Source organism: Lissotriton vulgaris, chromosome 5 (assembly GCF_964263255.1).
Source record: "Lissotriton vulgaris chromosome 5, aLisVul1.2, whole genome shotgun sequence".
Classification (NCBI taxonomy): domain Eukaryota; kingdom Metazoa; phylum Chordata; class Amphibia; order Caudata; family Salamandridae; genus Lissotriton; species Lissotriton vulgaris.
Genome location: NC_141693.1, coordinates 1,009,634,670 through 1,009,652,597, shown reverse-complemented (window position 1 = coordinate 1,009,652,597; position 17,928 = coordinate 1,009,634,670). Strand labels below are relative to the sequence as shown.

The following is a 17,928-nucleotide window of genomic DNA, read 5'->3' as shown; positions in this document are numbered from 1 at the left end:
ACCATCAGACATTAGATCCTCCCACACAAGTCACTCCCTTGTCATGTGCCACAAGTATCCCCTAGAAGGTGCAAATTTGCTGTAAGATGTGCATCAGAGGAAGGAGGTGGTTCAACTGCATTTGGAGGTCTGGAGGCATCAATGTTAAAGGTGCAACGCCTACAATGCAAGCACAGGAAGTCAATGCAAACCACAGTTGGTGTCACTAAATACCAACGTCTGTGGCATCAAAGATGGCATCAAGCAGCTGACCACAAAAGTGGAGGAAGGCCAACAAGCCACTGCAGATAATTTGATGGAGCTAACGGGTGTCATTTAGGAACTTTGCATAGTAATGCAGCACAATCATGTCACACACCTTAGGCTTCATCACCAACTGATGAACAGATTGGATGGGTTTATGTGATTAGTCCATCGCATAACTGCATTATTGTTGCAACGCACTGTGACAATGTTAATGGAGATGGCACATTGTAGTGGAGACATTGCACATGGCTTGCACCATTTGTATTTGAAAAATGGGTTGCTACATTTGGCCCTTGGTGCCTTGTTGCTGGCTACACAGAACTCACACTGCCTTACAAACTGATCCACTTGTATTCCTGGCCATCAGAATGACTTGCTCACTCTCCTTTTCATAGCTCCCATTCCAGTGTGTCCTAGTAATGGATGGATGGATGCCTGAATTAATCTCAGACACAGGTAATTACTTCAGCAACTTCCCAGTCTATCTTTATTTTGGACACAACACCTTGCTTTGGACCCAACCACAATTAGCGTGAAACCGGATTTGAGTTGCTTGTGTTCCTGTTCAGGGAGGACATAGCCTGGTAGTTCAGGCTGGACTGTTCCTAATGGAGCAGGGTCCTTGCTGATTTACATATGGATGCAATGAACAAAGAGGAGTAAACCTGTTAACCCAGTTGAGACCGGGTGATAGTTGCAACAAAAACAATGTATCAACAGAAATATCACGTTGGAGGACAGTTCAAAAGTGAAAAAAATCACATAGCACAGGGAAAAAACAAAGGAGACCAATGGATAATACAGAGGTTGTTATTTGTATGTAGAAGCACATAAATACAACTAAATTACAGTGACCATAACAACCGAATGTGTACTAGCAGTGTATAAGTGAGTGAACGACGCAGTGACACATGTGATTATAAAAACAACGTGAGGCGGCGCAAGTGAAAGGAGTTTCGGTGATGGGCAAAACAAAATGTATTTACAATTACAAACAAAAATTCATTATTTGCAAGTGACCATTAGGAGGCCACAAATGGTGTTGCAGGGTCGACGGCGTTTCAACCTCTATGACTTGAGGTCATTATTAGGACGATGGTCACATGAGTTAAGTGTAGTGCTCTGTCAAACGGGGAGGTGGTTGTAGTGTCTAGATTCCACGTGGTAGTGTCTTGGGAGTGTAATCCGCCTTTGGGAACTAATCAAGAAAAGGTCCAACGTCGTTTGTAACAATGGAGGAGGGGGTAAATTAGCGCTCGTGGTGGGGCTCGTGATGTGGGCAAAGAATTAAATCCAAAAAACGTTCAGGGAAAAAGCCGGCCCCTGCTCCATTGTTACAAGCGACGTTGGACCTTTTCTTGATTAGTTAGATTGTAAATACATTTTGTTTTGACCATCACCGAAACTCCTTTCACTTGCGCCGCCTCACGTTGTTTTTATAATCACATGTGTTACTGCGCCATTCACTCACTTATACACTGCCAGTACACATTTGGTTATTATGGTCACTGCAATTTAGTTGTATTTATGTGCTTCTATATACAAATAACAACCTCTGTACTATCCGTTGTTCTCCTTTGTCCTCCAACGTGATATTTCTGTTGAGACATTGTTTTTGTTACATATGGATGCGTCCAAACTGAGTTGACATGGTGTGCAAAATAACGATGGACTTGGATGCGACCCTGAGTAAGTATCAGTGACTGAGATTAACGCAAGCATTCCATCAATCACTTTTTTGTATACTTCATTTATCAGGAAACTCATCCTTTATTAGAAAGTACTGTTGCATTGAGTTGTATGCTTGCTGTGTCCAAGTTTGAACCTCCTAAAAACTTTAATCTGTAATGAAGTCCCTCAATGCCATTGTCTATAGAAGATTGGCACGTGCCTCACTGCTCAACTCAACTGTAAAACATTGCTTGAATTAAATGAACCTTTAAAACGGAGGTGACTTAATGGCTTTATGACACTGGTGTTTTTCAGCCAACTAGATTAGAAAAATTCCACAGGAAACTAAGTTGATGGCACTCAAGTATATTTGAAAGTTCTGTTCCATGGCCTCCCCTTTCACACATTGTTCCTCCCATAGTGGCATTTGACATGATGCAGAATGCCTCATTATGTGTCTGAAAACATAAGACCAAATCACCCTCACCCTGACTGGACTCCGCTGGCTCCTCTTGCCGACACACGCCATTATCAAAACTAGCTGCACCATCAACAAAGACATCAAGCCTGGCACCTCCTCATACCTGGCTGACACGCTCACCACCTCTGGTAGCTCTTGGCACCCCCAGAGCCAGCACACCATCAGACTGGAGATGAACTGCAAAATATATAAAGAAAACAAAGCAACAGGGCTTCACACTTATACACCCAGGATCTGGAACAATCTCCCCCATCCATTGGAATGGCCACAACTCTGCATGAATTAAGAAAAATCTGGAGACTCACCTCTTTAAAGGACACTACATCATGATGACCAAAGCCAGCTACCTCTCTTATCACATATAGACTGTGTCTTTGCCTTTGACCCTGAACAGTGCTTTGCTGACTTTTGCTTAGGTTTGTGCTGTTTAATTAACACATACATATATATTACACAAATACATACATACGTTTCATACAGGTGCCTGAAAAGCTGCAGCTAGTGCCTTTGGGGTATTTAGAATTGTGCTTTATAGAATGTAGTTGAGTCGTGCTAGAACTTCCTGTTCTGTTTTTTTCTAGAAGTGCCCTCAAAAGCATCTGGGCACAAACCTTTGCTGGAAGGAGACCTGGCAACTCATATCAGTATTATGTTGGGAGGCTTCTACCATGAGAGTCAGGCCCCATCATCGTGTGTATCTATCCTTGAACCCTAAAATGTTGTGTACCCCATATAGTTTAATTCCTGGAATGGCAGGATGTGTAGCTCTGCCCTTACACAAACTATGAACAAATTGAGTGATTATATAGCTTAATGTTTTGACTTAAATATGTAGTGTTAAGAGATCACAGAAAGAGATGACCGGTCTCGCACATTTAATAATAAATCCCTATTCAATTTTTATAAGATGTTTCTCCCATTTTTATTATCTCGTCTCAAAGACATCTTTGATAACTTTTAGGCATGAGCGGATTTTGCGGATTGGCAATCCGCGAATTTGCGGATTTGCGAATTTGCGGATTGCGAAAATCCGCGAATCCTCGCGGATTTTTTTTTTTATGTTCGCACGAGTTTCTGCAAGTTCGCGAGGGTTTTGTACAATTTGGCAAATTGCGAAATTGTACAAAACGCGTGCGAACTTGCAGAAACCCGTGCGAACACAATGTGCCCAGTAGGGTATGTGCCTCTTGTGTGAATAAAAGGTCAGAGAAAGATCAGTTCAGCAAATGAAGAGAAAGAAGCTCCTGGTCACAGGAACAGCACGGGTATTGCGCTCGTGAAAGTCAAGGATGCAAAGCCTATCCAGCATCACAGCTGATTTTCCACGGTAGATTTGGGAAGAAGGCACAGCTGTCCAGCCTCGACGACGCTCACGATTGTTTTTGGGCTAATGAATGAGTCACTGAATTTGAGCATCAACTAGTTCGAACGACCATGTGTGTGTTATTACTATGCAATCACCCCGAAGGGCGCAGGGGTCCCTTGAGTGAGCCTACTCATGCAACTATTTTACAATGGCGCCAGCAAGCTGCCAGCGCCGTTGTAAAATAGTTACAAAGTTAGCTTGCACAGGAAGCACTTAGATAAAATAAAGCAGCACCTGCTTCGTTTTATCTAGTGGTTCCTGTGCAAGCTAACTTTGTAACTATTTTACAACGGCGCTGGCAGCTTGCTGGCGCCATTGTAAAATAGTTGCATGAGTGAGGGTTCAACTTTTGAACCCGTTACGTTCGCGGATTTTTTTTGCGGATTTTGCGGGAAATCCGCAAAATTTGCGGATTGCGGATTTCCCAAAAATCTGCAAAATCCGCTAGCGTAACGGATTTCCCGCTCACCCCTAATAACTTTGTCTCGTCAGGGACGGTCTCTGGATCAGCTGCTGAGGCTACTATTGTGGTAATCCCTAAGGAGGGTAAGGATCATTCTGACCCTAGGAATTTTCGCCCCATTTCCCATCTGAATATGGAAGCGAAAATTTTTGCCAAGATTTTGGCCAAACGCTTGGAACTGTATATTCCTTCGCTTATTCACCCCTTGCAGACTGGTTTTGTTAAGGGCAGGCTGGCTAGGGACAATATACAGACTTTTTGACATTTCATGTTATCTAGCCTCCCTTCGGCAGCCATCACCCTCAACGCCGAAAAGGCCTTTGATAAGGTCTCTTGGCCATTCCTAAAAGCAGTACTTCAATCTCACAATCTAGGAGATTCTTTTGTTAGTTTGGTGATGTCTTTGTATGCACAACCTAAAGCAAATATTAGAATTAACGGGCTACTTCTTCCTTTTTTAATCTGTGTCAGGGCACTAGGCAAGGTTGTCCGTTATCACCTCTTCTTTTTTTGTTATCTATTGACCCTCTCCTTCGGCACCTTAATCTAAATCAAGATATTAAAGGCTTTCAATTTGTCTCAAAGATTATCAAATGCGGACGATGTGCTCATCTTTTCTGAAGATATAGGTAATGCAATTCCTGCCATTTCCGATAATATTAAAGAATTTTCTCGTGTTTCAGGGTATACTATGAATAAGGATAAGATGGAAATATTTCCTGTCATCGCGTTTTGCTTTCTTCCCCTCATGGGGGATGTTGGCTTCAAATGGCAATCAAAGCGCATTAAGTACCTAGGGATTTGGTTCTGTAATTATTTAACAGAGACTGTCTTGTATAATGAATCTCAAACTATAGCTAAGGTTAAACAGTTGTTGGATACATGGTCACCTAAATATATATCTTGGTGGGAACGTCTTCAAACTTTGAAGATGATGATAACTCCCATTGTTAATTTTGTGTCTTTAATGCTCCCTACCAAGTTGTCTTTATCTTTCTTTCATGAGATCGATGCCCTTAGTATAAAATTCCTATGGAGTGATAAGCGAGCTATAATAGCCTATAAACATCTGAGGAAACCTTATGATATGGGAGGATGTATTTTCCCTGATTGGAATTTGTACCAAGTGGCATTCTTAGCCTCTCAAGGTGCTCTTTGGTTCTCTACAGACTCTCGACATATTCCGCCGTGGTTGTCTATTTAGCGGGAATTGTCATCTCCTCTATCTACCTCTTCTTTTTTAACTGCGTCCACATTGACTGTACCTTTTTCTCAACGTATTATCTTAGATACCATCGCTGCCTTGAAGGCTATAGATAAAAAAGTTTCTAAGCCAACCCATAAGTCTCGGTGGTCTTCTTTGTGGCACAATTCTAAAATTAAACTTGATATTGACTCTGCAACATTGGCATACTGGGCTAGCAAAGGTATCACATTGGTTAAGCACCTTTATGATTCAAACATGATCCCTTGCCTTTCTCTTCCCTAGCTCGGCAGTATACTCTCAGTAATTTGGATTTCTATACATTTTTAAAAATAAAGGTTGCCTTAGCTAAGGTCCACTTTTACCCGGATTCACATACTGTTTCCCTTCTGTCTATGTGGTATAAAGCAGGTCATGTTGCCTCTAAAATATATACATTTTTATCCACCAATGCCGCCTTTGCAGACTACTGTTACACAACAGAAATGGCTACATCATTTTGAACATGACCTTTTTAAACATATTTCACCAGAAATCTGGCAACTTATTGGGAAATATTCCCTACGAAATAAAATTGCTCCTTCTCTTATTCAGTCTAAATTTTTCTCTCTCAATCTTTTACATTGGACCCCGGCTCGTTTGTATACCCTCAAACTCAAGGATAATGATCTCTGTTGGAGTTGTAAGTTAGCTACTGGTACATATCAACATATGTTCTTTGAATGCTCTTTACTCCGATACTTTTGGGAGCTGGTTCACCAACATCTCCTACTAATTTTCAATATTCAGTTTGAGCTCTCGTTATCTCTAATTTTGTTGGCCCATCGCCATTGCCTTGGATCCTCTTGATATGCAATTGCTAGACTTGTTGCTGTCAATTGCAGTCAAGATTATATTAACAGAATGGAAATCCTTTAGGTCCATATCCTATCATACATTGTGGGCTTGGGTATCTTTTCTCCGAGGGGCTCATACTTCGGTGCAGGAGAAACACTATACACTCTTTGTCTCTAGTGGGGTCTGGAGATCTCTTGATAGATATATGAACTTAGCCTTACAAGGCCTGGTGGCGCAATATCACTTTGTGTCTTCTCCTTAACTTACCCTCCCTATTGTAGCAGGGGTCTCGATCTCTCTCTCTCTCTCTCTCTTGTTTGCTTTATTTTTACTTCTCTTTCTCTTCCTCAATACTTTCTTCTCTCTTTTTTTTTCCTTTCTCTCTTTATCTTGCTGGTTGATTTATACAAGTGATACAACTGTTTCTCTCGTATTGCTTCTTTATTGCTTTTTCCACCATATTAATTGATATGTCGGTGATATATATGACATTGATTATATCTATACTAATGAATGCTTATCTATCTATTTATTTATTGTGTAACTCTCTTTTTGGTTGTATTGCTTATTATGGTATTTTAATTGCTTATATTTCTTCTCTCCAACTAATAAAGATATTAGAACATTAATAATAAACATTCTGAGATAAGTTATTGCTGAATTAAGCCTTTAAAGAAAGTAGCTGATTTCCCAGCTTCAGTAGCCTCCGAACTTTAGCATTGACCCCTTCATTACGTAAAGTATACACTTCACTTTTTATATTGCCCGCAATTGTTATAAAATGCCCAAATGTCAGTGTGGATGTATTAGTCTGGCGTAGAGCCAATCCCAAGAATAAATTACGTACTGATAAGTGATTGAAGCTTCAAATGACTTTGGAAATATCAAGTGTGCAGAAATACTCAGCCTAGTCACAGCACGCGGAATCACTTAGAAGCAAACAATGGACATTAGATGTGCCTGCGTACGCGGCCAATCTAAAATATCAGAAGGACAAGTTCATTGATCAGAAGTGATCTAAAGGGAAGAGTCTGATGGTTGATCAATTGAGGAATTTAAATATCATTTGGTTTTAATTAATCCAATCCCTGCCTTAACCCCTTCGATGCTCATGACGGAACGGTTCCGTCATGAGCATCGGTCGCGCCGTGCTCATGACGGAACCGTTCCGTCATGACCACACCCATTTACATTAGGGCCCAGCACCGGGGGTAAATCTGCACCGCACGGATGAGGTTAATAGATGAAAGTCCTTCTTTGATTCTGCCGTTAGATCAGCATCTTTCTGATAAAAGAAGTTAGTTGGCTCAGCAACAGTGATGGGTAAACTGTTGACCCCAAAAGTTGAAGTCTTTCGTTTGAAGCACTTCAACACGATCCAGATCACTTCCTTACTGAAGTTCAGTTAAGTGAGTTTATCCCAGTAAAAATTGTTCATACTGGTAGTTCAGGGACAACTGAAAACATTCTTAATACACAATATGTGTATGGGTAAGAGCTGCTCTTAAAACAAAGCAAAGATAGAAACAAGCATTGGCTATGCCAATAGGTATGGCCTTTAAATAATGTTGTATGGTAATGTTAAGAATTACAAGCAGGGAGCTTGAGAATGGATAAGCAAAGGACTGTAGAATAATATTGGTGTAGGTTAAAAGCTCAGGTGACAGTTGCATTGTCAAGTCAGACCTAAAAATCCATATAGATTAAAGACTGGCCTCCCCCCCATATGTGCTTCTACCATAAATTATCTAGATATCCACAACAATTTAATAGCATGCATGTGCATTTGAAAGTTCAACCTCAGGCAGATGGGTACATAAACAAAATGATCACAGCTGTGTGGGGAGCCTGCACATTTGTGTGGAAGGACACAACTTCTGCCCAATCAAAACATGTACTCCTGGCTCCCAAAATGTGGGCGGAGCTCCCAAATGGTGGGTCTCGCATAATTGTCTGGCAACAGCTGCTCTGTCAAGCCAGACCATAAAAACAGGAGTGCGTGGTTCTGAAATGACTGAGAGAATCCGAAATGGTGAGTCACGCTCATTCAGGAAAGGCTACAGTTTGGAGTGTTGAATCTCTGGCTTGAATGTCATCCTAGGTATTCTATAGTTAATTTGACACCCATCTATTTACAGTGCAGAACATTTAGTGAAACGTAACTTTCTAGAGTCTTTGCATCTTGGAAAGAATAAGTTCTATTGTGGATGTGAGAAGAGCAGAGTACAGATGTCTGTTGAATATCAGGAATTCTCAAATGTCTCAGGTGCTGAGCAAGCTGCTTTTTACCATCTACCAGGGAATATTATTATGATATTGAGTTTAGGTCTGCAAGGGTTGTTTCTTATATCTAGATCTCGGTGTTAATTGGTAAAGAACATGAGGCCTTGACGCAGTATTCTTCTGAAAGTTTACAGAAAGTTTTTACACAAGCTGCTTAAACTTTTGCAATAGTACTAATTTTTAAGAAACCAATGGCCGATTTATGCTAAAACAGGGACTTGCTAATATCCCATGCCACATTTTTTGGAGGTGGGATTCGAACAAGACGAGATAACTGAATTGTGAGAAATTAAATAAAAACGAGTTACAGTTGGAAATAATCTGATGGTTTGTAGGTTCTCTCTGAGCTGGAGTTTATTTATCATTTTGGGAAAACAATAACTCGCCAATGATCTCATCTATATGTTATCATATTTAAAACGTATTTTTTGATGTTAACCAACAAATATTTTCATCAATTAGGCTAAGGCTCTATTGGTCCCACATTAATGACAAATGAGTAATTTCTTTGTAATTTTAGGAAGGTGATACGGCCTTGCATGATGCTGTGAGACTCAGCCGTTACAAAATTATGAAAATGTTGATAATATATGGAGCGAACATGACGACAAAGAACGGAGTAAGTATTTCTCTATGTACATCATGTTGTTCTTCTTATTTTAACAAGAATACGGTAATGCCAACTACATTTATTAGTAAGGTATAACAAAATACACATGACTAATGTATCGCTTATTAAATGACAATAGCCTGATTGTCACAGTGCCTTTTCCAACATTCAGTTTTGACCGATGAGTCAAGTTTGAATTAAAGTGAAATAAACATATCCTGTTTTGCACTTTTTTCTGCAAGTGAAATACATTGTTCCTTCAGCCGAAGACTCATCTGACTGGCAATATGTGAGCGATTGTCCCATTTTCCCACCCTAAATGTATGTATACTAGATTTTTTTTTCAAAAGCTTCCATGTTCATTCAGTCAAGGAAAATGGAATGGGAATGACGTGAACAACGCTTTCAATAGCCACCTCTCGGATCCCTAGTGCCTCATCCCTTGCCACCTACATTTACAAATGTGGAAAATCTATCTACCTTGTGTCTTTTCCACATCTGTAATTCTAATTATTGGAATGTGACATTGTCAGTCGCAGACAACACTTTTCTTTCACCGAAATAAAACCACATCTTGCTAAATAGTTGAGAATTGGACACTAGGCAATTATATAGAGTAGGAAAAAGCCTGCCAAAATGTCCAATCTTGTAAAATTATTTGTACTCCTCATTTTATGGCAATCAAGGGATGTGTACCATGCGGCAGGAACCACCAACCCCCTAACCCCACCTCAATCCTGCCTCCATGCCACTGGTGTTAGTTTTGTGCTTGCAGGTCTATTCACGCACTCTTTTCTACTCAATTTTGGCATGAAAATGCTAATTTGTGATGCCTATCAAATTACGCCAGTGTTTGCATCTAAAATACATTATCTAATTTGAATATTTTACTTTTTCTCCTTACAGTATTATTGCATTTACCAGTTCTTGAACTTCAACTGGTATGAGTAAATTATGTCATAGGTTATTCACCTGCAAAATACATTAATAGTTTCCATTATTAATCTAATAATATGGTTACTTTGACGTAAAAGTGCAGGCATTCTTAGTCATACAGCAGTATGACTATGATTTATGCCTATTTGTTGGGCCTGGCTTGACAACACAGTCGTCCCCTAACCTTATGTGAGAAACAGAAACAGATACTCAGGAAGCATTGTTGACATAGAGGCTATTGAGAAGCATTGCCGAGAGAGGGGCTTAGTCGATATCAACATGCTGATCTTTCCTTCTACAAATATTTGATTGGACCAACGTTGTGTGAGTCCATTCATTAAAAAGTTCCATTGCAGCTCATACACTTTGAAGTGACGATGAACTGCAATGAAGTTGTAAAGTTAATGTATAGAGTGAATGCAATAAAATAAAGAAATAGCTGCTGGTATTTTAGTAAAAACAGCGTTCCATGCTGCGTGAGATAGCAATAGGATAACCGGCTAGATGAAGTATAATTTGCTAGAGAAATACAAAAGATGACCAATGTAAGCGTCCACGACATGATCGTGTTTTGCATTATGTAGTGCGCAAGAGTGCCACCTGTCCTTATTACCTACTCCCTTCACGTGTTTTTTTTAGCGTTTTGAGCATTGGGTGCAAAGAGTGGGGTGGAGTTTGGGCCAGCACCAGGGGGAGCCCCTGGTACTCCTTCCCCTGATCTCTGCTCCTCCCATCCACGTGCCTTGCTTCAGAGGGTTCACATGATGCCGGCAGACGACAGATAAACACATGTGCGCCCTCCGACTTCACCTAGGGTCGGGTGATAGTTAAGCTAAGTGGGGGGCACAAGTCTGGTGGGATGACGGCAGTGCTCACTATAAGGAGCTTGTGGGTCCTCAGAGTCCAGAGCTGCTTCCTCCTGCATCTTCCCAGCCAAAGAGTTAGGCTAGGTCCAGTGCAGCAGGCCTTGTGGGGAGGGAACAGGGTCTGGCTGTAAGCCAGGGACACATTCCGGTCTGTTCTTTGGATCCCCGTTGAATTTTACTGCTGTTGTAGGCTTTTGGATCTGCTGATCCCCTGGAATAGGGCCTGTTGGCTGCGGAGTTGTTCGTGCAGCATGTGCCTCTAAGTGCTGGGCAGTGGTGGGGTGGGGCACGCATAGACCTGGCAAGGTGATTGATGTACTCCTATTTAGTTGTAGCGTGAGGGGTGTGTTTTCAGTTTTAAAGGTTTCCCTGGATTATAAGACCCAATTTCAGGGAAGTTCGTATCATGGGGATGCTTGTTGTGACAGTCTCCAGGCAGATTTGTTGCCATGGATAAGGTGAGTCCCAAACCCTGAAGAAGTTGTTCTTGCTCAGGCTCCAATTATGGTGCCCACTTTTGTCTTGCTTAATCCAGGTTTTACGATTGGGTCTTGAGCACTCCTAGGGTTGGAACATATGAGAATTGAGGGACAGCAACATACTGTCATTTGTCCAAGGTCACACAATATATCAAAATAGGTATGTTGGGACTGGAGCTCCCTTGCATGATGCAGAGTCATGTTCCCATGCTCTGAGTGCCCTACTACCTGTATCTTGCATACTGGTCTTTGATTTTGGCCCTGGCGTCACACTAATATAGATTATGAACAGAAGTGTTGGCCTGACCCTTGACTTAAGTATTGTCCTGGACCTGTCCAGGATCTTAGACATGTCCTGCGAACTGGACTACTGTCATGGGTTTAGCACAGAGTGGTGGTGTCATTGCACTGTGCTTTGTGAATCTGTAGTTGTGAACATACCTTTTTATCTGTGTCTCTAGGGTGGAGGCCCTCTTGTCTGCAGTGTAAAGTTTCACTTACCTCTGTGAGATTACCAGACTCCTAGCCCTAGTATCCTAAATATATTTAGTGTGCGTAGCCTCAGCCACGGCCCATATATGGTGTGCCACGGGGCCGTGACGTGGGGCGGGGAGGGGCAGGGTGGGGGGTTGTAAAAAGCGGCAAACGGACGATTTCAGGTAAGTAACAAAAAAAAAGAATTTTGTTTCGCGCGCTGCATCGCCAAATGCGATGCAGAGCGCGCAACAATATTCGTTTGTTACTTTTTACAACCCCTCCCCCGCCCCACGTGACCTATACGGGGAGTGGCTGCGTAGCCTACGTGGTGCATGCATGATTTGTGAGTGTGCCTGAGTAATAGAGACATGAGATCAATTTTGGAAAACCCAGGTCTGAGACAAGGTTCCTTTAGAATTCAAGCAGGCCTTTTGCTTGGCAAGGAGCTGCTGAGTAGTTTTCTTGAACACTACCACTTTGGGAGGCCAGGGGTGAATGGCAGTGTTGCAGACTCTGTTGGGCAAAGTGAAGGAGGCCTTTTCGATGAGACCGGCCTTTTGTATTTCCCTGATCACACTTTTAGTTTGGCTGATGACAGGCAAGTGCAGAAAACTCTCAACTGTGTTGTGGTTGCTTCAGGTTATAGGCGGCCCTGCTTCGGGAGAAATCACTGTATACAATAGCCATGTCTGGAGATCAGCCAAGAAAGGACACTTGAAAGGAGAACCATTCAAACCTGTCCTCAAAATGCAGATAGTGGATACACATCTTCTGTATGATTTTGCTGCATAAAACTGGTACTCCCCTATGCCACTTGTGGTTCCAGTCCCAAGTTGCCTATGGCCAAGGAAGGAAGTACTCTGTAGAGTACTTAGAGGACTGCTGTGCAACCAGAGTTTGGGTCTGTCTGAAAGTCATCTCCCCAGAAGTGAGTGGACATCAAATGTTTCTGGCCTCTTGCTGGAAGAGCTGCAGTTCCCTTTCATCATTGGGAGGGAGGGCCTTGAGGCACTTTTGCCAGGCTGAGGAGATCACGCCCTCAGGATTGTGAAATCCTCAGCCTGGCAAAGTTCAGCTCAGGCGGCCAGGAAACGGTGCATTTGGTGCACGCCACGCTCCTGGCTGCCTAACCTGAACAGAAGAGCGTCTGTCAGGCTGACCTTTGTTTAGCATGACAGACACTCTTATTGCCTAGAAAAAAAGTGGGGAGCGTCCCCCCTCAGCCGGTACAGATGGTCCGCTGTAGATCCTGGGTTCTTAACAAATCGTTGTAGCTCGGACTACATCCAATCTACCCCTTTCCAATCTATACCTTTAACTGGAATGTAGCATTGCGTCTATTTAAACTGCAGTTCTCATAGTACGTTGTAACCAGAGAGGATGTGGCCTAATAACCCGAGCTGCTGACTTTGGAGCTGGGGAACCAGGTTGGAGCCTCGTCAACCTCCTGTGATTCTGGGCAAATCACTTAATCTCCACGCGCCTACCAAAAATGAATGTGCCCTTGTGTAAAGTAACTGGTGCACATGTAAAGCTCTCCAATACCTTCGGGTCAAGTTTGTGCTATATAAATCTTCACACAAAAAAGTCCAGCCTTCGATAGTTTAAAAAAAAAATCACACAAGTCTGACTCCAGAATGTAACATGACGACATGCATGCGAACTAAGCAAATGAGTGGACACAAAAGCAGTTGGAGCAATGAACAACTCGTGTTTAAAAGACTTCCATTTAAGGGATTAACAGTATATTGTAGAGGATGCTATGTAAACTTTTCACGACAACAGCGAAATGCCACTCTTGGCGCTATAAAGGTCAGTAGACCGAAAACACTCACTTTAAAGGCACCTCTCAGTCTGTACGTGTGCAGAGGCAGGAGTGACCTTACTCTCATGGTGGCTATTACAGCAAGGATAGTGAAGCCTTCCTTATCATAGGCAGTTAGTTGAAAGACAGCCCCTGGGAGTGTGTGACCTTTCACACCCCTGGGTTGCCATCCCCTGCTGCACTGATGATAGCTAAGCCCCAGCCTGCACGTGTGTGGGTGGGGCAAGAGCACAGTCTTTCTTCAACTTTTTCCACGCACTGTTTAACAGTCCTCTGATGGGTTTGGAGGCAAACATCACTGTGGTGAGCCTTTAAGTGTGGCTCAGTTGTGGAATTAGTCTTTCCTCTGTGGAAAAATAGCTGGGAGTTTTTGATTGCCACAGGACCATGGACCCGGACCATTCATCATCAAGAATGATGATGAAACATTTTCTGAATTTATTCCTCAGTGATTTGGTTTGTACAGGTAGTTTTTAGGTTTCGCCTCGTCGAAAGCTGCGCAAGCAGACTTTCGAGCAAGGCGAAAACTTTTGTTTACTAGTATGGACAAAAGTCCCGCCTCTCTGTTCCATTGGCTAGCTCCATAAATGGAGGCTAGCCATTGGAAGAGAGAGGCGTCCGTCATTCTTCGAGGCGACTCGTGGGCGTTCCGTAGAATTTTTCCCTTTTGCCTACGTCAGTGACGTGGTGGGCGGGGTTTATTTTTTGGGTCGTCAACGTTTCTTTTTGTCATTCCACGGCCGACCGCCGCCGAAGGAAGTCCAGGTGAGTGCCTTTCTTGCCGTTCCCGCCCCCCTCCCGCTGTCCGTGCCTTTCCCACCCCCCCTCCCGCTGTCCGTGCCTTTCCTTGTTTTACTTCCTGTCCCTTTAACCCGGTGATCCCTGGCGCCCTGTCCCTCCGACCAGCTGCCACCCACAGAATTCGTTCACAGGCACACTGTCCCTTTAAAGCCGGGTTGCCCCCATCCCCCCTGCTCCAGCCCGCCTGCACCTGCAGCGCACAGGCATCACCGACAGGGAGGGGGTAGCAGGCAGGGAGGGAGGACAGTAATCAGGGAGGGCAGTAGAATGGGCCTCTGCTGAGGGTCTAAAGGCCCTGGGGACGGGGCAGGGCGAGGACCGGGCAGCATCCATCCGAGGCAGCGCTGCATGCACCCCAGCAGGGCCCGGGGGGTCACTGAGCAGCCCCCACCTGAAGAGATCTAGGACCCTCCCCCCCAAACAACTGCAGAGGGGACGCGGCATCATGAAGAGGACTCCGGTCACAGAAAGGAGCGATTTTAATGATTTTTATAGCGCCCACAACAAGCGGAACTGTGCATTGGCGCTTTAAAAAGCACCTGTTCTCTCTGAGAAGAAGCTCTATGGTGCAGGAGCTCCCTCTGAACGGATCGCCAAGCCCAGCCTAAGAGGAGGGAGCCACCTCCACGCACGCTCACGTCCTCGCCCGCCCGCCCATCATCCATCACTGCCAGGGAGGGAGGCTGCCGGTGATTAATGGCGGCGCTGCCACCCTGACCGAGCGAGCAGAGCCTGGCATCAGCCCCCCCAGGAGCCATCAAGGCACCCACTGACCCAGCAGCAGCCCGTCCCGCTGCAGCAAAGCACCCCCTGCTGCCCCAGCCCCACCCCTTCCTAGCCCCCCCCCAGCATCCGAAACCACCATCCGCCATCACCCAAGCACCCACCCAGCCAATGGGGCACCCGCTGCCCCTTTATCTGTCCTCGCTGGCCCCCAGTACCGCAGCCCTGACACCCCCCAATCACCCCTCCCGCCCCAGCATCCACCATTCCCAATAGCACAACACCCACCTGTTGCCTCAGCAACCCCCCGGCCGCCGCTGCATAGAGCCCTCCCCTGACTTCTGTGACCCACCCCCTTGTCGCACCTCCCCCCCCCCCCACAATACCACCCCCACCCGCCTCGAGAGAGTAAGAGCCCGGGAACGCACTCCCACCAGTGACCTGCAGGGGACCCCCAGATGTGCACTGCAGGCCCTGCGCTCATTCAGCTGGTTCACTGGAATTCGAAACTGGGACCGGCATATTACACATGCACAGATCTCCGCAGTCCGTGCATCAACCCGCTCAGCTATCTGAATTGGAATTTTTTACCAGTAGTTAGCGGACAGAGGTCCGCATCAGGTGCACAACCCACTTGGCTATCTTACCAGGACTGGAATGGTTTTACACGTGGCATTCAGACCTCTGCGGTGAACAGTTGTGCGGTCTGAATGTAGTGGAAACCTGTGAGCTGATACTGCAAGCTCCAAACCTGCCGAACTACCTTGCTAGCACTGGGCCCGCAAATGGTGCACGCATTTCTGCAGCTGGCACTCTTGATTTGCACCGACGCAGTTGCTCAGGGCCCTCAAAGCTAAGACCTGCACGTTGCACTCGGACCTCCCAGTGGCAGGGGCCTTAACCCACCAGCCTGTTATACCAGTGTCATCTACCACGACCCCCTAAGCCCCTTTCACCCATCCCTTCACTCTTGTCTCGGCTCTATACTTGCCAAACCTTCATTCCAAGAAGCCTTCCAGTTACCCCAATCTCTCAGTCCACCTCCCCTTCATTTCCTCCTCCCTGCCTGTCTCTCCTGAGTCCGTCTTCTCCTCTGGTGCCCCTTCTTCCCACCATCAGTTCACGACCCTTCTCCTCACCTACCCCTCCATCACTCCACACAGACCCCCGCTGCATCCTGTCTGTTATTCAGCTCCAGCCCCTGCCGAGCCTCAGCCAGGCTCCCTTCCAACCCTCTCATCCTATCCTTCTCACATCTCCTTCACTTCGTCCCTCCTTCTCTCCACTACCCGGTTTCACTCAGCCATTCTTCCCTCTGCAGCCAGCTTGTCCGGCCCCCTTCCTTCAGCTCTCCTGACGTTTCTTCTCTTCATCTACTCCCTCGTCTCCCCCCTTCCATTCCGGCCCCTTCCCTTCGTACCCACTTCCTACGACCCTCCCTATCCCTACACCCAATAACTCTATCCCTCCCTCGCCCTTGTATACCACGTCCACCATCCGTCCTTGGCGCCCCACCCCCCTCCCTACAACCCCCTCGTCCCTCCTTCACCCCATCTCTTTTTGCCCGCCATCCCCCATTCACAGCATAATCTGAAAAAGTGTGGGCAGAAGGTGAAGTAGGGGGAAGGAAGGGAGAGAATCGGGTGCTAGAAAAGTTTACGCTATATAAAACTGCATTAAGTAAAATAAATACTTGCACCCATTCACAGCGTTATCTGAAAAAGTGTGGGCAGAAGGTGAGGTGGGGAGCTAGAAGGGGGAAGGAAGGGAGAGAATCGGGTGCTAGAAAAACTCGAGGAAGATTACTTCATATAATTTTTTACACCTCGTTTTATTTTATTTTAATTGTAACAGATCTTTGTGCAGAGTGAGTGTGTAGAGTGCAGAGTAGTGAGTGCAGAGTGCAGAGTAGTGAATGTGCAGAGTAGTGAGTGTGCAGTCTAGTGAGTGCAGAGTGCAGAGTAGGGAGTGCAGAGTAGGGAGTGCAGAGTGCTAGGGAGTGCTAGGGACTGCATAGTGACTAGGGAGTGCTAGGGACTGCATAGTGACTAGGGAGTGCTAGGGAGTGCTAGGGACTGCATAGTGACTAGGGAGTGCTAGGGACTGCATAGTGACTAGGGAGTGCTAAGGACTGTAGAGTGACTAGTGAGTGCTAGGGACTGCAGAGTGACTAGGGAGTGCTAGGGAGTGCAAGGGACTGCAGAGTGACTAGGGAGTGCTAGGGACTGCATAGTGACTAGGGAGTGCTAGGGGGTGCTAGGGACTGCATAGTGACTAGGGAGTGCTAGGGAGTGCTAGGGACTGCATAGTGACTAGGGAGTGCTAGAGAGTGCTAGGGACTGCATAGTGCCTAGGGAGTGCTAGGGAGTGCTAGGGACTGCATAGTGACTAGGTAGTGCTAGGGAGTGCTAGGGACTGCAGAGTGACTGCAGAATGAGTGACTGCTAGGGAGTGTTAGGGAGTGCAGAGTGACTGCAGAATGCTAGGGAGTGCAGAGTGACTGCCGAGATTAAGCTAATGGCAATGTAATTGACAATGCCATTTATTTATCTGTTTTCAAAACCAACACATAAATACAAATTTTGTCATTTACAATGCCAATAGCTCTAACTTTTCCAAAGGCGAAACCATTGCATTGTAAATGCTTGTTTATTGTAGAA

General features: G+C 45.0%; 1 protein-coding gene across 1 annotated transcript in view; it reads left to right on the top strand.

The window, feature by feature from the left end:
• Positions 1 to 17,928, top strand: part of ANKRD2 (ankyrin repeat domain 2) — an 89,750-nt gene that overhangs the window by 68,728 nt on the left and 3,094 nt on the right. Inside the window, exon 8 of the mRNA XM_086920253.1 lies at positions 9,072 to 9,170. Coding sequence (XP_086776379.1) covers positions 9,072 to 9,170 — 99 coding nt within the window. The remainder of the gene's footprint in view (positions 1 to 9,071; positions 9,171 to 17,928) is intronic.